Raw genomic sequence first — 21,213 nt, 5'->3', positions numbered from 1 at the left:
CTAATTAAGTCTACGACTGTTGGCCGGGAAACAAATATTGGTTGAATAATAATTAATAACTTTTGAATCAAAGTGAGATTATTATCATTATTATTATTATTATCTTAAGAAAATTGAGGAATATATAGCCGATGAGATGTTGTAATTTGTTTTACAATTTAAAGATGACAGCCTAACTAGCTATATCGCTCTAAAAATGAAAAGGGTGCTGACCATTGAGGTTATATAATGTTTCTATATATGCGGGTTTTAGTCTTATTTAGAAAGACAGAGAGGAAGAAAAAGCTTCACTTCCAACCTATAAATATATTAAGTATTTCCATGCACATGATATCAAAAATAACATGTAAAGCCGAAAACATACACTTTTTTTTTCTTTTTATATTTCAGTTTCTCTTGGAGGAAGCAGTGATAAATTAAAATGGGTTCGATGCTGCAAGTTAGTAAGTACTCTTGCTTATTTTTAATAAGATTGAGTTAGACATGCATTTTTTGGCTAGGCTTGAAGCTTCTTAATCAAATTATATATATAATACATGTCCTCGCTCCGTGTGGCATTTTTTTCTATCATTATGTTGGTTGCCAAACCCAAATCATTTGGGTTTGACTTGGTTTCAAACTCATGATGTCTAGATCTGACAACCAAACCAAACCCAAACGACTTGAATCTGGCAAGGTTTTCAAACCCAAATCACTTAGATTAGATATGGTTTCCAAACCCAAATATCTTGGGCTTTTTTTTATTTTTTTTGTTTTATAATGGTGCGAAAGACATGTCATCCATCTCAATTGAATTTAAAAAAAAAAAAAAAAAGATGCGTCAAACGACGCGTCGCTCATCATACCCAGATTCCGGCCACCACAGTTGCTGGAAAATCAGGGTAGCTAGTTTTTTTCTTCTAGAAACCCATTGTCAACCCAAGACACCTAGAAATTACCTTAGTAACCTTTTGAGCCAATCTTTAACCTTCAAAAGCGCAAAAAACCAATAAAAAATCCAAAATCAACTTGGAAACCAATTTCTTCCTGATCTCATATCTGATCTTTTTAGGCATTTTTAAGATTAAAAAAAAAACACTTAAATCAAACTTCTCTCATCATATGAAATCATTTGGAACAAAAATCTAATGTTTTGGTGACCGAAATCGAAGAAATGACATTTTTCTCTCTCTAGATTGGATTTCGTTCATCCTCTCTTTTTCCTCTCACCCACAAGTTATTGGGTTCGGCAACCTTGCCGAACCAACTCACTAGGGCCTAGCATGGTGCCAAACTCAAATCACTTAGACCTAGCGTGGTTGAAGATTGTGTGAGGATGAAACTAAAACATCAAGTAGAGGTAAAATATCAAAACTATGAAAATCAAGCAAAAATCTAAAAGGCATTAGCTTTTTTGCCCTTGATCAGCAGTACCCACACACAAAAAAAATATTGTGGATATATTATGCAAATTCTAATTATTTATTTTGGCTATCGAAGTTTTATCATGGGTGATCTAATCCTATTTAAAGGACTTATGATTTTGATTTCTCTATCAAATAAATTTATACAAATCTTATAATTTTTACATGGATTTATGGTTAACCCATTTGGAAGTAAACTCGAAAAGTAATACGTGAAAGATGAATCCACCCTACTCCTTTTTTTTTGGGTTTGGTTTCTCCCCTTTTTTTTTTTTAGCCATAACTCATATAAACTAAAGCCTTTTAGAGGTTGTTAGGTATAAAATGTCAATTTTAGTTTATTTTCAAGTTAGAGACCGACATGTGCGAGAAAAAAAAAAGAGAGGAGAGGATAGTTTGAACGTCTTTGTTCAAACTTTGATATGTAACCAATTCACAATTTGATCTTGCTGATTTTTTGACATGGAGTTTCTAAGATGATTTATCGTTCACATAAGGGCGATTTCAATTTTCTGAGATTTTTCTTGAATTTTTTGTCAATATTAACATATTTTAAGAATATATTATTCTTAATAATTTAAGTTATAATCTTTAGTTTTAATTAGAAAAGAACACTTGCGTACTCATTATTAGTATTGATAATGGGAATTTATAGGTGAACTATGATCATGAAGTTTTTTTACATATCAGAATTTTTCACTTAAATCTTGAGGTTGATTTATTATAATTATTTGCTTAGTTTATTGATTGGTTAACGTTATTTTTAATTGCAAAAAAAAAAAAAAAATTGGAATTTATGAATTATAAATTTGGTTATTTTAGTGTTTTTTTTTTTAATTAATAACCTTTAAGGATTAAAGAGGATTTAGAAATGTGTTTGGAAGTGTTTTTTAAAAGTATGTTTGACTAAAAACAAATATCAAATTAATATTTTTTTTCAATATTTTCTTATAACTATGATGTGCTATCGTTTTAAAATAAAAAATTAAAAAAAAAATCATTTCAAAATCTAATACAACCAAGTGACATTCTAATACGACCCAGTGACATTCTTATCTTACATATGATCCTGACTAGGTGACATTCGAAGTTTGTCTATTTTCCCCTTTGAAACTTTCAAATTCCAGAAATGCATCTCTGCATACTGTATTTGTCCCATCTTCCCGTTGTGTTGTGCATGCTACTGAATCTATTTCAATATCTACATGGAAACCTATCTTCGAAATTACAAAATCTATGGAAGATGAGAGAATGTACATCATTTAAGAGCGAAAATCATTAAAAACAGAAAGGAAAATGGAAAATGGCTTCGAAACTATGATCATACAGGGAGGCAAAGAATAAGGGCTACCATGGAACCAGGGTGCTTCAAGGTCGTGTGCGTACTTGATGACTTGGAGCATCTTCCTCTTGACATTCCAACATGAAGACTCCAATATAAACTTGCAGGGGGGGAATTTTCAAGAAAAAGAGGGGAAAAAAAACAAAGAAAGAAACTCGCCCCTAACATTATATGGATACTACAAAATTCAAACTAGAAATGGCAATTTCCTTACAGAAAATACAAAATGAGCCGCGTATACATTTTGTAATCAAGAATCTAATACAACAATGAAATCCAACAGTTACAATAGCGAATGCAAGTAAAGAATGACAAAGATAAAATGCAAAACTGTCGAGGAAAATCTCTTAAAAAGAGAGTTTCCAGCAGAAAAAAATTACAGCAGATTGTCCCTGCAATGTGCATGTCATCATCTATTTACAAAAGCTGAAAGATTAACCTAATCAAAATAAGAGGAGGCACAAAATGATGCAGCAAAGAAAAAAGATGGACACTCTATTTAGAGACTTATCAAGCTGCATTTCCTGCCTCCTCATCCTAGGACTGTTACTTCCCATGAGAGGATTTGTGTAAGGGCGAGCAAACATATTGGTGATCGACGTCCCAAAATTCCTTGTGAACACCATCTCATTGAACATCCCCAGCATTGGATTTAAAAAACCTGTCATAACAGTACCCCCAAGGTTTGAAGAGGTCAAGGCTGCATAACCTCCATGAGGATCATGGAAGTATTGTTGGTGTTGAAATGACTGAGGCTGTGGATTGAAAAAATTTGAATGAAGTTGCTGATTTTGTGGCGAAGTATTAGCATTCACTGTATTCAACTCAGAAGGGAGTGGCCTACGGGGTATGACTACATCCACTGGGTCTTTCTTGGATTTTGATTCAGATGTAGATGGGCCCCGGCCATATAGAGGGACCAATGAATTTGGAGAAATGTCAGCCTTGCAGACAGGGCAGCTCGGCTGCTGCTGACTAGCATCAGGGGAGGAGGTTTTAACATGGAGCCATTTGTAAATGCATGGCCAGCAATATAGATGACCACATAGGGTGACAACAGGGTCATGTGCAGAGTCTAAGCATATGTTGCATTCAAAATAGCCACTATCGTTGTCTGAGACTGCTGTTGGGACTGGGATCAATTTATGTTTCTGCTTAAGTCCAACATCTTCCTCAGATTCAAAATGTGCCTCATGATCAAAGAAGTGCTGTTCCATATCTGCAAGTTCCGCATTAAAAGCGAGGTTTCTTAGCATATCAGTGATAATATTCAAAGAGAAACCATTGTGTGCATAAATTATGTGTGCGCGTGTGACAATGCACGAGAGACACAGAAACATAGAGAAAAAACCATCTATCGGCAATAACAAAAGAAAAACGAAATTTTCCAGGGAAAAAAAATAGCTGCTATATGCAATAGAGTTCAATTGCCAATAAATCTCCTTCCCAGAGACCAGATATTTAAAGTTTCAAACACGATAAGTTAAGCATCCAAGTAAGCACAAACAAACAAGACCGGAGGTGCTGAAGTTCTAAACAGCAAAAGGTTAAAATCTTGAGGTTGACTACAAGAAAATGACAAAGAACTGGCTTGAAATTAGTAAAATGAAGAACAAAACGATATATGAGAAGAACAAAACGATGGGTTACTTCTATCAGTCTCCCAAACAAATAATGAGATCTAGAGGTTGATGACAAGAACGGCTGCAGAATAACTTATGCTAGAGTTCACCAATCTAACAAATCTAGCACCTTAATACTAGTAGGCCAGTTAGAGCTATCATAACCTAACGTGCTCCCAAATTACAAATTTCTAGTCTGAAAAAAAGAAAAGTAAAAAACACAATTGTTGGGTCATTTTACAACAAACTGATTTCTAAAGAATTGAGATTCTTTCACATTGAGAAGTGCCAAAAGGGCACTAACTAAATTGGTTTCAAAGAACTAGTTTTTCCCCGTCTTAACATATAAAATCAAGAAAATAACACAGATTTTCACATCCCAAAAGAACCCATCATCCTTTAAGACATGAGATTAAGAAAAACATAGAAATTCATTAACCTTCTGTATCAGAAGAAAGCAAAATGCTTTAATGACTTTTGAGTCACGAGAAATCAAACAAAACTTTGAAGGAAACATACAAGTAATTCCAAGACAAAAACAATTAAACATCAACAGCTTGACAAATTGAATACAAATAGCAACACATATCAAACCCGATAAATTTAATACTTCTCTCACCATCCCAAAACACCCATGAAAAAGAAAACAACCTACAATTCAATCACGATTGAAAAAAAAAAAAACAGAACCCCTACATTAAAATATACTCAGAATCCAATCAAGATCTAAATAGAAGAAAAGAAACAACCCCGCAATGTTTGTTTGTATAAAAACTCGAAACAAGAAAACAAAACCCACGAAGAGAACAGAGAGAAGGAGATGATACCTCTTACGAAAAGGCTGGATCAGAAGAAACAGAAAATTGGCTTAAAAACTTTAACGCAGAAAGATCCAATATTTTTATTTTCTTAAGATAGAGATGTGGAATTGTGGAGAGAGAGGAGGGAAAGATTTGATGAAGGATCTTAAGGATAAATATAATTAATTAAAAAGAAAAGAGGTAAAAAATACAGTGTGCCTTTCGTTTTGACAGGACCGTCTGTCTGTGGGTTGGTAGTCCATAGATTTGCTACGTAGACCCGTCCTTTTTTAGACCGCTTACATTTCACCACGTGTGGATGCCTTATTTATCATATCATTGCATGAAAATATGATGAAAGCACTATAAATTGTCAATGAGAAAGCAATAGAAGTTTTTTTTGTTTTTTGTTTTGATTTTTATTTAAAAAAAATTAATTAAAAAAATTAAAATTCACTAGTTTTAATTTAGTTTGAGAAACTGGTTTCAAAATAATTTAATTCAAGTTTTTCGATTTCAGTTTGGTTTTTTTAATTTTATATTTAAAAAAACTAAAAATCAAACTAATTGATTTTTTTTAAATTTTAATTTTTTTTATGATTTGATTTTTTTAATTTTTTTTAATTTTCTTAATTTAATTAGTTTTTTTATTTTTTTTAATCACTTCTAAATAATATCATGACTAGGGTTTGTTTTCCAAACGAAAGACCAAGCAAGTGTGAGAGAGTATGATTGAATTGCTTTTTTATTCATGAGAAGTTAATTGGAAGGGATTTTACTAAGATTACAGTATTAACATAAACTCTTTTCCTAGTTTGATTCCATGCAATATGCTGCCGGATGATTTTATTTTTTCCAGGAGTTGTTAAAAAAAACATTTCATAAATTTTTTTAACTATAAACTAAAAAATATTTATGTTCATTTAATAAAATAAATTAAAAATTATATATACTAATAATAAACTTGTTAATTTTAATCAAAAATTGATTCAAAAAACTAAGATAAAAATTATATTTTTTTAAAAAAAATAAATTAGATATTTATCTTAGTTTAAAATTGGATTCTTAAAGTTTAAATAATTTGAATCAATAAAATTAAATTTTATTTTTTTAATTTAAATATTAACTCAACGTAAAAACTTATTTTTTATATCACGATAACTTTGTATAAAATCAATCAAAATAAAATATCAAATTCAATTTTTAATCTAACTTAATATAAAAAAAATTGTGTCTTTCTTTATATTTCATTTTTATGGATATTTTTATATATTTTCTCCATCTTGCATTGTTTCATGTGATTATAATTTCAAACATCATTTATGGTCATAAGAAGTAAATTATCCAATAAAAAAAGGACATGAATGAGATAAATTGGAGGACCCAGTAAAAGAAAAAATGTTAATTAAAAAAAAACCTTGAGATGGTTTACCATTTATATAAACATTGTTTCAACCCCTATATTTTTTTAATGTAAAGTATAATTAGTTGCGAAAGATATAGCATTAAGGAACCTTTTTTTTAATAATAAAGAGATATCTTGAGGGAAAAGTTGTTAATAAGTCTTAACTTGGATTAAAAAAATCAGCAGAATTAAAGATAAGTTTACTGACCATCTAGATTATTCTGTCACATAAGTTCATCTAGATAAGCTGACTATATTCATGGTCGAACTGTATTTGACCTCTTCTACCATCTCGGCATGCGATGCACCCACCTACCTGCAGGCACCAGAAAGCAGGCGAGGGAAAGAGCAAAAAATAATAACATTTTATTTTTTATTTTAAACAGTAGAAAGGTTTATTGTTATTATTATTATAAAAAAAAACCTCCTCACATGCATGTCTACATGTATGACCCTTTCATAAAAAAATAATAACAAGGTAAATTATCTTTGGTGCCCTGTAAGGTCAGATGCACGACATTGATAAATTACGTAATGTATTGCCATCAAGAAGAGAGAAAATCTTATCCTCAAACTGCCGACATGTCTTTGGGTAATTATAGATCGATTTATTATTATTATTAATCCAACGATGGCCCAAATCATGAACGAGCTGTAACGTTTTTTACAGAAATCATTCATGGAACCAAAATTTATTTCAATATGGTATGTTTCCCATATTGTCCTTAAAGCCTGTTTGTAGAGTTATCTGGTTATTTTTTAAAATATTTTTTGTGCTGAAATATATTAAAATAATATATTTTTTTTATTTTTAAAAAGTTATTTTTAAAATCAACACATCAAAATAATTTAAAATATATAAAAAAAATTAAAAAAATTAAATATTTTTAAAAATAAAATTTGCATCACGTTCCTAAACATTCTTAAAACTGTTCCTATACAATTTGCTACGTTTGACTGAAACAAACTTTTATGTGATGAATTTTTATATGTAAAATAAATAAAAAATAAATTTTTATAAATAACAAGCAGTTCTTCAAAATCAAGATTTACAGAGCCCAATAAAAATTATTTGTCTAATCAAACAATTTTTTCTCTATTTAGATAAAAAAACAAAAAACAAAAACTAAATCCCAAACGGTTTCTTTGCAACATAATCGTGTTTGGTTAGGTTGGTGTCACAAAATAGAAATAGAAATATATTTGGTAGAAAAGAAAACGCTCTTGTTCTTGAACAGCCATTAGCTTCTACCTGATTCTTGATGAACAAGACTTCAAGATGAAAAAGATTTGCCCATGCCACGGTCTTGCATGAAACCAATAAATAAGCTCCTGGCATGGTCTCACAGGAAACCAACAAATGCTCTAGGACTAAAAAAATATCAGATTCTAACGTGTGGCCCTTAGGTCTCACAGGAAACCAACAAATGCGCCAAGAAAAACACCAAATTCAAAGTGTGGCCTCAAGAAAAAAGATAATTCTGAAGTTCGAGGCCAACATCCATGCTTCAGGTAACCACCAACAAGCACTTCCAATCCTTCGTTCTCTCCAACCACAACCTGAAAAACGTTTGTCTTCTCTGGGATTGGATATGCTTCAGAAATTCCCAGTGATGCTTTCCTCATGATTTAACCCCTCCACCGCCTCCACTAAAATGACCTCTATATTCCTGAATTCGAATATAATCTTGAGCATGAACACTTCTGACAATCCAGCAAGAGGCTATTGGACACCCATACGTTGTTGTCTCTACTAAGAGCTTCTGTCCAGAAAATAAAGGTCCTATCCCAGGTGGGAGACCCAAAAAACTATCCACCCAGAACATAGAAAAGCAGAAACTATAACCTTCTTAAATGTGTACTCTTAATCCTATCAGACCCTCATTTAAATGACCAAATTTCTAGACAAGGGAGAAAAAAGGTCTAGTATTGTCCTGGTAGAGTTTATGCATGAACCCATGTTAGAAAATGTCATGTGGCTACATTTTCAGGCCCAAGAGAGTATGACAGCACTTCCAAAAGAGTAGCTACAGTGATACACAATCCAAATCATGTGAAAAACAAATTGTCCATCCATTCTCATTTCACCTCACTACAGCACAGCTTAAAACAATTTCACATGGTGGTCGTAAAGAAAGGCCCAAGGTAATCTGAAGATAGAGCACCTTGGAGACATGATTCTGCTATAAGCCATTTGTGCGTGCAGTAACCAGAATTCCTCAAAAGTTTAATTCATTTCATTCCAGATGGACAACAAATGGGGAAAAAAAAAATGGCTTCTAAATGAACCAACACTTCAGCACTCACCATCCAGGAATTGTATAAAAGGAACAAGGTCTTAATCCAAAAGCTAATGAAAGCCTTCCGAGTCTAAGCTATGAGTTAAACAAATTATAATGACACAATTGATAATTCACAGACCAGCATCAATTTCAGATACTAAAACTTGAAGTTTTGGCGTGGTTATACTAAAAAAAGCCACTCCCAGTATGCACATTATCCACCTTTGAGAAAGATACAGAACTAAAGCCTCCAAACAAAGCCAACAAGTGGGAGCAACTAGGTAAGAGTGCAGCTACTAGGACACATTCCAAACTAAGATCTAAGCCCCACCCCCCTCTTTATTACCAAAACACAGAACATTAGACTGACAAGCAGTCACCCCTTCTAATAAATTAAAGAACAGAGATATCAATGGCTTATCATATGACACGAGCATGTAATTTACAGGTAATCACACCTGCTTTATGATCCTCATCATGGATTACCAGTTGCCTAGTGTATCATTAACACATGCTTTTTAATACAAACAATTGGACGCATCTGATATTTCATGAACAGTGTGTTAAATTGAAACACACATGTTCTAAACTTGATGCACCCACAGATCAACTTAAGCCGACAAGCAGAGACCTAGGGAATAGGATGAGATAATTGATGTTCCATATCACAAGGCCAACTGAGAAACTCTGCTTAATTTCTCATATATTTTCTTCGACGCATCCAAGACCAAATATTCCCACCAATCAATATTAGCATTATATAAAACTATAGACCGATTGGCCACACCACCACCAGCTCACCAAGATCTTTCAGCAAGCATTTCATTTTTATGTTCAGTATATAGTATCATAGGTTAGCTTTGAAATTTTCAGTTTCCTTGACAGTAGAAGGCACAAGGACTCACAAATCTCATACCATATATTTTTCTGTACGTGGATCATGTGAAATAATTAAAAAAAAAAAAAAAATCAATTTGGTCATCTTGATTTCCTTAGCTTAAGAAAAACAAACCAAATCAAAACTGAAATTTTAAAATTTTTAAAATTAACTGAAGTGGTCAAGTAATCGAACCACATGAACCCAAATGCATCGTCAGTTTTCAGTTCCCAGTGCATTTCGCACACAACAACCAAACTTCAGGAGGGATGTAAAGAGGGATAAGCCAATACTTCTCATATTAATCTACACTGAGCAAGAACAAGCTACCAAACATGCATTCAGCTACGTAAGAGAAGACACATATAGTTACTAATATTTTCTGTAGGTAACATAAAAATACAGCAGCATCTGGAGATGGAGCAGTGGCAGCTAAATAGTTTATTGGCAGCAAGTGCTTGTTTCACTTACAAGAATTTCTCAATCGCGGTGGTTAAGGTAGTTTTGGGAACAGCACCGATAATCGCCTCTTTCTTCTCACCATTTTTAAAGATGATAACAGTGGGGATGCTTCGAATCCCATATTGCGTTGCAATGGAAGGGCAATCATCAGTGTTAACTTTGTAACATTTGAGCTTACCAGTATATTGCCTGGCCAGTTCATCGATTATAGGGTGAATCATCCGGCACGGACCACACCATGGGGCCCAGAATTCAACCAGCACAGGGGATTCCGATTCGAGCACCACTGACTTCCATGTTGCATCCGTTACAGAAGCCACTGCAGTTCCATTTTCAATTCAATTATTTCAGTAAGAAACCCTTGAATTATGACTTTTTCAATTTCTATATCTACAATTTTATTTATCCAAAAGAAAACATTTTTTTAAAATTACAATTCCTTTTCTTTTCCCAGCTTAGGTTTTAACAAAATAAGCCCAAAACATAGTCGGAAAAAAAAAAATCTACGATCCAGATGACCTTCGACAGCAGTCTCCTGCGCCTCACAAACAATCCTTCCACCACGAGAGAGTCTGGAACTGGTGAGAGTCACGAACGATCCAGGAGAGCGGTTTATAGTCGACGAATTAAAGGAGAGCTTGAGGCCTTTGACGTGTGGTAAACGAAGGGATCTCCGGTGAATAGGTGAAGCAAAAGCGGAGAGAGGTGTAGTAGTAGTAGGTTTAGGTTTAGGGAAGGTGAGAGGAGGAACGGTGAGGGATTCGAGAAGAGCAGCCATGAGGAGAATCGGATTATTGGCTTTGGATTGGGTTTGCGGAGACAGAGAGAGATGGGGAATTGATGATATTTGGAGTTTACCTGAGAAGTGGAAATTACGCTTTTCTTTAATATTTGTTTTTAACCAGGACAGGACATGTCAGGAATGAAGGAAGGACTGTTCATTTCCGTAACTAGATTTGGGAATTAACGAGTGGGCTCACTACCAGCTCACTTATCTTGATAAGCACATGTGCTACAGGAAAGTTCACTGCGTACATACCATTTTAATTCATTTCAACTGTTAAAATCCTTCTTTTTAAAAACAAAATCCAAATTTACAAATGAATTTGAGGTTCATTTTATGCTCAATAGGAAGCTTTAAAAAAAAATTAGGTTTTTTTTAAATTAATTTTTTTTCAAATTGTTTTAATTCGTTGATATCAAAAATAATTTTTTAAAAATAAAAAAAATAGTATTTTAATATATTTTTAAATAAAAAAACTTTAAAAAAATAATAATTATTATATTTTTTAAACACTTCAAAATTAATTTTATTTGCTGCACCATATATTGTTTTTAGCAAAGATGGTGCCAAAAACCATTCATTGCATCCCATTTGTTTCCTTCCATTTCTTTCTGGAGTCCTTTTCTTTTTTTGGGGTCAAATATATTCACTATCTCCATAAGATTCTTTTGGACTGTGGCCACAAGTAGGAGAGAGGGAAAAAATTTTACATGCTCCATTTTGTTCATCATCAAGCTAGACGCATTATTAATTCGTAAAGAAATCTTCTGAGATGTTTGACCATCCCATATCAGGATAACTTTATTTAAAAAAAAAAAAATCAACACTGATCAAAGGTCAGTAATTTAATAATAAAAAATAAAATAAAATAAAATCAATTAAAACAAATTGTGTAAATCCATGTTGACTTAACTAACTCGTAACCCAAGATATGAGATGGGATAACCTCAAAAAAAAAAAAAGTTAAACAAATCACAAAGCTCATAGTCTAAATCAATGTGAAATGAAAAAAATAATAATAAGAAAAAGGATTTAAAAACAAATACCGAACTCAAACCAAGTGTATTATTGAAGGTGATGGATCAGGTCATGAGAACAGAACAACTCTATAAAAAACAAAAATAATTACAAAGCAAAATTTTCAATTATAAAAAATAACAAAATAACAAAAATAAACAACAAGGACTAAATCTTGCACCAAAAATAATTGAAAGAAACCAATCAGGAATTAAATTAAAAACAAAATAAATGAACAAAAGTATAGAAAAAGAGTAATGACAAAAATGAGGACCAAAATTTGAAAAAAAAAATGAATTAAAATTCTAAAGGAAAAAATAAAAAAAATAAATACAAAGGATAAAAAAATAGCAATAAAAAGAATGGAGACCAGATTGGATACAAAAAATAAATTAAATCAAATGTGGAGAGGGATGAAATTGAAAAAAATAAAGTTCAAGAAGCACTAAAATCAAAGCAAGAAAAAAATTTTAAAAAGTAAGAACAAACCCAAAAAAATACAAAATCAAGGGAAAAACTAATTTTTTAAAGGCCTGTCATGAATACAAAGGCTCATAGGAGAGAAATGAAGGGCAAGAGGAAAAAAAAAAAACTCATCATAACAAAACCACTGCCCGCCTTGGCAAACATGCCACCCCAACAACTACGTCACATTATTATGTATCAGATGAGATGATAATCAGTTTTTTTTTACCATTATAATTGTCCTCATGCGCCTCCAGAATAGCGCGGAGGACTCAAATGCTTATGTGGCACGCGTCAATATATTTACTAATTTATTAATATTTTAATAAGATAAATTACAAAAAAATACCCAAGGGCATACCATTATTACAAAAACAACCATGGCATAAAGATAAAAATGCTCTCCGAAGTTGTTCTTTAAATCTGAAAAGAGAAAGATTAACTATGTAATTTTATTATACAAAAAAAAAAAGACAAATAAAAGCCTCTCTGCAAGGTCATTTTTCTGAGCAACCAAGGGTATAAATGTTATTTTATTATACAAAAAATAAAAAAAACCTTTAACGAAAAACCTTTTTTTTTTTCAAATTTCAAAGGCAAGAAAGTATTTTAATTATGCATTTTTAAATTTGAATGATAAAATTGTTCCTGATCAATCCACAAATAACATTTGAATCTCTTTAAAAAGATGATTTTACCCTCAATGTAATGTCAAGGCAATTGTTAGCAATGAAGGCAAAATAATCATTACACTGCTTGAATCCATAATGATTCTCCTCACAAACTACAGGAAAAGACTGAGCCCTTTTAATTGTTTTTTAACTAGTTATTTTATCCACACTCATGTATTTTAAAAATAAAAAATTATAAATGAAATTCAAAAAATTTAACTTGGGAATTAATTCATGAAACAACAAAAATTATCAAGTCTAATCCCTACCTAGTCAAACTTAATCAATCAAAGTTATAAATCGAGTTATAGATTCAATCAAGTTCAATAATGTTTTTTATATAAAATAAACAGCTATAAAATCAATAACCAACAAAATATCAAAGTGATTGGAAAAAAAAAATCAAGTAAAAAAAATTTACATTGCTCAATTAATAATCAACCAAATATTGAATAATAAAATTGAAAAAAAACCAAGAAAAAAAATACAATTGTAATGGATAAAAAAACAAAAAATAAAAAAAGCTCAATTTCTTAGGCTAAAAGGGCCTAAAATTCCTAGGCCTTCAGATAATGGTCCAAGGGTTTGGGCTTTATTTTTTTTTTAATTTTCTTCTGTGGTGGATGATAGGTCCGTCCCTTAATGCTTTGAAAGAAAATATCAAGCGACATGTTGCCTGCATTGTCCAGATTCTAGCAACCTCCGATTGTGGAAATAGGGCTGGTTTGTATCAGACCTAGAGAAGCTCATTTTCAACCATGTTTTAACCGAAAAAAACTCACAAAATAATACTTTAAACACTTTCTAAAACATATCCATATATTTAAACAACCCATAAATTAGCTTTAAAACCCACAATCAATTCGAAATATAAAAAAAAGTGTTCAAATCTACAATTTCAAACAAGTTTAAGGGAAAAAAAAAAAACACATTGTATAAATATTTCTCATTAGACAGAACCCATTGACACCAAACCACCAGTTTTCATGGCTAGAAATGGTTCAACCAAGACTTTCTCTCTTTACTGTCAAGACCTAGCAATATAGTTATTTAAAAGAGTGATTGTTCTCTCTGAGTAAATGTTTTCTAAAAATTTTAGCAGTCTCCTTTATATTTTTAATACCAAGTTATCTACTAAAAAATCAAAACCTGTAAACAATAACCATAAGTTGATTCCAACATCATAAACTTTACAACTCTATTAAAACATTAATTTCCATGTCCTTTTTTTTTTTAGAGTTAGCATTATATGATTTCATATACAAAATTTAAAACTAATTAATTCACAATAAGCATTAATTTCTTAGGACATAAACATATTCAAATGTACATTCAACAAAACTATACTACTAGCTAAAGTAAGGAGGTTGTCCTTAATTACATACCCGGTAAAAGAATAATTTAAACATTTAAAATTCCTTAACATATAAGTGGTATAATAACAAAATATTAATACTTCCAATACAAAAAAAATATTCAAAAAAAGATTTTCATCTATGCATCTACTTTCTAGCTCAATGGTGTGAGGTACCTAGCAACATATTTATTTATCATTCATCAATTTTCCAGCTCGACGTGATCTATTAAAATTTCGAAGGAGACTTTTCATTTTTTGGAATGTAAACTTTAGTTCTCATTTTTTTTAATGGTTATTTTTACAACAATTATACTTTAATTTTGCAAAATTGATGAATGATAAATAATGAAACAATGTCCAAAAACTATAAACACGATAGGAAATAGAAAATGAAAGAAATTTTTGAAACGAAAATGTTGAAAAATGTAAAATAGAATGATGAAATTGAAAAATAGGGTTCGACTTGGCACGATCTGAAACTTGAATGAAGGATTGTCCAAGGCATATGAGTGACTTAATAGTTGACGTAGTAAGAACTAGTAGTTGGGGCTGCCAGGTGGGCATGCAAAACTTGGGCTAGTGGGAGTTATGGACTTCCTAGATCATGAGGTTTTCATGGGGGTTGATCAGAGGATTGCTCTACAAGCTACTAGATCATGGGATCATGGGCAGTAACTGTCCACTACTTGCTGGAAAATAGGCCACTAAGATTATGAAGGAGAAAGTGCCTCACTATGTCCTGAAAAATAGGGATCATGGGTGTGCCTTGCAACTCACATATTTTGCTATAAATAGTTGTTGCAGCTCTTGTTTGTAGGTAGGAAATAACGTGTGTAAGCTTGGCTGTGTAGCATGCGATTTCTGTGCATAGCACACATACTCATTGTGTAATACTTTGTTGACGAGATAAATAAAGATTGAGAGTTCTTCTTGTATTCTTGGTGTGCTTTGCTTTGTAGCGTGCAATCTACTTGTGTATTTCGCTTGTCATTTAACTTGGAAAAGTGGGGAAACCTTTCGGGTGAGGGAAACACTTAGTTATTAGGCAAACACGAGTGAGATTGGAAAGGGAGGGCCAAGTCTAGTGAGGCACTAGGCTGCTGCATGAGTTTATTTGCGGAGCGAAAAATTACCTTGTGACAAGAGACAAAAAAAACAATTGAGAAAATAACAAAATATCATATCAAAGCGAGAAAACAAAGATAAAGGATTGAGGTTGAGGTTGACATAATTCAACAAAAGAAAGTGGAACAAAAAATAAAGTCAAGGATCTAATAACTAAATGTCAAATAATAATTTTTTTAAAAAATATATTTTTAATAAACAACCCCTAAAAAAGGCCAAACTTAATCGGGCTCGAGTCATGAGACAGGGATTACCTCATAGAAAGACAATTATGAAAAAATAACAAAGTAAAATTTATAACTGTAAAATAGCTTAAAACTCAAACAATATGGTATAAAAATAAAATGAAATAAAATAATTAGGAGTTAAATTGAAAAAAAAATAAAAAGGATAAAAAACATAATTGAAAGAATGAGGACAACAATCAGATAAAAAAACAAAATCAAATAAAATGTTTGATGGATAAAATAAATAAAGAAAAATATAAATAAAGAAAAAGGGTAAGAAAATAGCAATTAGAAAAACGAGGATCAAAATTGGATTAAAAAACAAATGCAATAAAATAATAAAGGATAAAATTGAAAACATAATAATTACAAAAAATTATATAAAACAAAAAAAAGAGAGATATAAAAAAGAAGAATAGAAAATAAAATATAAAAATAAAATAAAATAAAATACTTATGGATGAAATTGAAAAAATAAATTAAACTTCAAAAATCATTTAGAGAAAAATAAATAATAATTAAAAGAATAAGAGCTAAAATTGATAAAATTATAAATTAGATAACATCATTTATTTTTCATGATATAATCAAATACTAAAATATATTATTCAATTTATTTTTTATGATACCACCAAACAAAAAATAAATAATTTCATTATTTCAAATAAATATCAGCATAGAAAGATTCGTGATTAATATGATTGATTTTGTTCAACGGTGGTCAACAAAGAACTTCAAACCTTTCACCGTACCCTTTCCATGCTTTCCCCGTGTCGGCATGCATTCCCTGACTAGTACAGTGACCTTGACTACAACCACGCGCCTGTGACTCACATGAAAGAACTGTCCAATCACACAACTCTAACTTACCTAAACTTCAACACTTGTACACCTACTATTGGCCAATGCTTAACTAAACTCTGCTCATGACATACACAATCAATCAAGATATGTCTGGATCTGACTTTTTATTAAATTTTAATTTTCTTATTTTAAATTATAATATCAAAAATAAAATTTTCAAAATAAAAAATATTATTTTAATATATTTTTAAAGAAAAAAAAAAAACTTTAAAACACCAGCACTGCAAGCAAGCTAGCACAGCTTATTCTCTCTGCAGAGCTCCAGTCTTTGTCTTCACATATATTCTCTTTGTTTATGATTCATGGATATCATTAAATCCCAAAGACAGAAAGAGGAGGGAGCTGCTGTCTTGAAACAACATTTTTTCACTGCTCAAAGCAGACAAGAAGAAGCGACATTAATAATGACCCAAGATAGGTCTCCGACAGAGGAAGTCATGAAGCTAGCTGCCATTGCATTAAGCTTAAATGTAAGGCTAAGATCTTCCGACATGCCAGTCGACATGCAAGAACGTGCCCTTCGCTATGCAAGATCGTTTCTCGACGACCCATCAATATCATCAGCTCCCAAACACCGCCCCAATCCTACCCTCCTTGCTCGAGCCCTCAAGAAGGTCTATCTCATCCTCTCCATCTCCTAATAACACGTATTTATGTTTAGTTCAGTAGCTCTTTGATACTCTTACAGCATCAGAAGATTAATTAGTGATTAATTAGATTATCAATTGCTAATCGCTAACAAGTACTGATAGCTGTTTAGCGAATGTGTTTTGAGTCTCAAGAACTGAGATGGGTTAATTTGACAGGAGTTTGACTCGGTATATGGGGTGGCCTGGCACTGTGTTGCGGGGAAGAGTTTTGGGTCTTTTGTGACTCACTCACCAGGTGGGTTCATGTACTTCTCTATCGACTCGCTGTTTATTGTTCTCTTCAAAACAGAGGTGAAGATGGTCACGGAATTGGAACCTTCTTCCCAGATCAGCTGACTCGATTTGAAGGCTTCGAAAATGCTGTGTAGTTGCTGACTTTGACTGCCACAGGCCATCTCTTGAGAAACGATACCTGTCTTGAATTTTTGTTTGTTTTAGCCACCTAATTAAGAAAGAAACAAGAACACAATTTTCTTCTCTTGTGTGTTTTCCCTCTTCTCTTCAATGGAAAAAATGGATTCTTTAATGCAATTCGATGCTATTAATCCTCTTGATTAAGCTAGACCCCCACTTAAAACTGAGAGATGTAAGAAAACACACAAAATGGTATTAATAGGTATTTTAATTAGAAATGATAATGAGTATTCTCGGGTAGGAGTTGAATTTTTTGATATTCATATTCTATTTATTATTATACAAATAAAAAACTTAGATATATTATCTCATAGTTTTGGATGTCAAATGGGTATCCACTTTTTAAATAATAAAATGATAAATATTATTTATGTGTGTGTTTTATATCAATATTAAAATATATATATTTATATTAAAAATATAGATATTCCACAAGTATATTTATATGATATAAATATATATTTTAATTAAGTTTCGAATAAGTTTTGATAATATTTATATCTTATTTATTATCTATCAAGTATAAAAAATAATCACTCATTCACAACAAATTAAATCGGTATTCATCAACTTCAGAATTAAAAATCTCTAATTTTAATTAAGTGGTTATTTGTCATCCGTTAGATACCACATAAAAAAAACTTCAAATTTATAGTTTATTAATAAAAAAAAATATGCGGTGGAAAACATAACTTCAATATCATGTCTTAAATAATCTTTTCAAACTTCTGTATGTCAATTTCATCTATCCATTTCGATATAGTAGCCGAAATAGATTTCAACTTCGAGTCCAGCTTTTGCACATGAACAACAAAGCCATTTCAATTTTTTAGAGCCGGTAAATGGAATTGCTCTAATTAAAAAACAAAAACATTGGAAAACTTAACATATATATATATATATATATATATATATATATATATTTTTTTTTCAATTCAGCCCCTCCCTTTTATTTTCAATCCCCATGCATCATTTTCTTCTCAATTTCATTATCAAACCTTCTTTGATAAGCTTTGGAGTTGTTTTTGGACATACTAAATCAATTATATAACATTAAAACAATTTTATGTGTTTTAATTTTAAATATGAGTTAGGCAATGATTTAGGTTGAGAAATGTTTTCTGTCAATTTCATTATTCTTTTCTCAATTTTATTTTTTTTTTTTTAATCAGTCACATGGGTATTTTTTGGATTAGTTAAGTCAACTAGATCACATCAAGAAAACTCTTCACGATTTGATTTTAAACCCGAGTTAGGCATAAAGTTGGGTTGGGTGGTTTTTTTTTTTTTTGTTAATTTTATCTTTACAATTCCTAGTTAGGTTTGAGTATTTTTAGAGCAAGTTCGTGTGATTAGTTGAGGTACACGTAAGTTAGCTCGAACATCCATATTAATTTATAATATATATATATATATATATATATATATATATATATATATATATATATATATATATATATATATATGCTGGGAATCCATTGAAAAGCCTCACCGAACAAGTTTTCCTTGGCAGCCACTTCTTATTTGTTCCATCCATGAAGACACGTAAACATAAATGGACATCACGGCATTGATGAACACAGATGGTTTTGTCTATTGGGTAGCATTTCAGACCTGTCCTATATGTTCTTCCAGATCTTGATATCTCGGCTTCTTTGTTGATATCTTCAATGTGGGGCAGGTGAGTTTCACTGAGCAGGTTTTAGCCTTTCTTCTTCTTCTTCTTATCTTTTTCCATTTTGTTAATTTCTCTTCAAAGCTGGCAATGTGACTGTGGGCAATGGAGGATATGCAGTGAAGCTCTTGTCCCTACATGATTGATACAGATTTAAATGGCTATCACCATCAATTCCAGTAGCACTCTGGTTTTGCAGGTGAACTGAGCTCCTAACTTCGCTGTGTTCGTGATTTTTTTTCAAGCTACTTGTATGCTGAATTGATACTGTCTCAGGGATGAAAATGACGTTTTTTTGCGCCAAGGTTTTTTGAAATTGTCTTAAAAAATCTCCTATTTATTTAGTTAAATGTTTTTTTTTCAATGGTTTTTAAACCCCGGTTTGGACCAAAAAATGAACTTGTGGCTCTATACTTAACTTAGATTCTGTTTATTTACTTGAAAATAATTTTATTTTGAAAAATTGTTTTTTTTATAAAATAAATTCCTAAAAAGTAAACTATTTTTCAAGGTTTGATAGTGTTATGAAAAATAAATTAGAAAATACTTTCTAATATTTGGTTATGTTATGAAAAATGAGATAGAAAATAACTTATTAATGTTTTATTTTTTTTCAAGTTTATTACAATAATAAAGAACAAATTTTACAAATTAAAAAGTTAAATGAGAATGAAATTGAAAAAAAAAATCTAATTTCATAAATTATCTCAAATAAAAAAAATAACAATCAAAATAATGGAAATCAAATCTAATAGATAAAAAAGTTGAAAAATAATGAAATTAAAAAAAAATTACAATTTCATAAATTATTTCAAATAAAATAAATAACATTAAAAAGAATGAGGACCAAATCTGATAGATAAAAATTTTTAATTAAAAAATGATAAGAGAAAAACAAATAAAAATTATAAAAATGAAGATTAAAACTGATATAAAAATCAAATTAAATCAAATTCTAAGGGATGAAATTGAAGAAAAAAATTCAAAATAAAATATATAATAATCAAAAGTTTGAAGATCAAATTTGATATAATCAGCAAATAACATGATATTTTTAATTTTTTCACAACTTCTGGAAAATGTTTTTTGCCCAAAATAAAAGGAAAATGTTTTTCTAGAAAGCAAGTCAAATTTTTCTTTGACTAGAAAGTGTTTTATGTTAATTAACTTTTCTAATGACAAATAAATATAAAAAAATCTGGAAAATGATTTTCAGGAAACCACTTTCTATGGAAACAAACGAGGCATTAAACAAGATTTTATTTTGAGCTATTTTTTATATTGAACTAGCTAAACTTGAAGGAGTCATAACTCGATTGACATGATAGAACTCGGCTACAAAATCAATATTAAAAAAAAAAACAATATAATTTTAAACAAAAATAATAAACTTTAGTTGGCTAAAGATTTTATTTTGAGCTATTTTTTATATTGAACTGGCTAAACTTGAAAGAGTCATAACTCGGTTAACATGATACAACTTGGCTACAAAATCAATAATTGAAAAAAAAAAATTAAAAAAAATAATAAACTTTAGTTGACTCCCCATTTGTTTGTTGAAAAGTAATTTCTTTCTAGAAAATGGTTTCCTTAAAAAATAAATTCCTAGAAAGTGAATATTTAATGTTTTTCAATTTATTTTCCATGACACTACCTGGAATTATTAATGTTTTATTTTTTAAAGTTTATTAAAATAATAAGGAACAAATCTTATAAATTATTGAATGATAATGAAATTGAAAAAAGAAACTAATTTCATAAATTATTTCAA

The 21,213-nt window shown here is 30.7% G+C and overlaps 2 protein-coding genes and 1 non-coding gene across 4 annotated transcripts; 1 reads left to right on the top strand and 2 right to left on the bottom strand.

Moving 5' to 3' along the window:
* Positions 1-3,041: 3,041 nt before the first annotated feature.
* On the bottom strand, positions 3,042-6,805 carry LOC118038168 (E3 ubiquitin-protein ligase RMA3). Of its 2 annotated transcripts, none has more exons than XM_035044482.2 (2): positions 6,781-6,805; positions 3,042-3,964 (listed from the first exon to the last, which is right to left on the bottom strand). In XM_035044482.2, exon 2 carries the CDS (start codon positions 3,960-3,962, stop codon positions 3,189-3,191), a length of 774 nt encoding a protein of 257 aa, XP_034900373.1. In that variant the 5' UTR covers positions 3,963-3,964; positions 6,781-6,805; the 3' UTR covers positions 3,042-3,188. The 2 variants fall into 2 exon arrangements, with proteins under 2 accessions (XP_034900373.1, XP_034900372.1); XM_035044481.2 differs by lacking the exon at positions 6,781-6,805 and adding an exon at positions 5,195-5,360.
* A 3,198-nt stretch (positions 6,806-10,003) lies between these two features.
* Positions 10,004-11,076, bottom strand: LOC118038169 (uncharacterized). Its single transcript, XM_035044483.2, has 2 exons — positions 10,713-11,076; positions 10,004-10,512 (listed from the first exon to the last, which is right to left on the bottom strand). Exons 1-2 carry the CDS (start codon positions 10,969-10,971, stop codon positions 10,199-10,201), a joined length of 573 nt encoding a protein of 190 aa, XP_034900374.1. The 5' UTR covers positions 10,972-11,076; the 3' UTR covers positions 10,004-10,198.
* A 5,854-nt stretch (positions 11,077-16,930) lies between these two features.
* Positions 16,931-17,830, top strand: LOC118038176 (uncharacterized). The gene is made up of 2 exons (XR_012169365.1): positions 16,931-17,317; positions 17,510-17,830. It is a non-coding gene; the product is annotated as an uncharacterized protein (transcript).
* Positions 17,831-21,213: the final 3,383 nt, after the last annotated feature.

This window comes from Populus alba, chromosome 1 (genome assembly GCF_005239225.2).
Source record: "Populus alba chromosome 1, ASM523922v2, whole genome shotgun sequence".
Classification (NCBI taxonomy): Eukaryota; Viridiplantae; Streptophyta; class Magnoliopsida; order Malpighiales; family Salicaceae; genus Populus; species Populus alba.
Note: the sequence above shows the minus strand (reverse complement) of the source record. Positions and strands in the feature narration are given on the sequence as shown.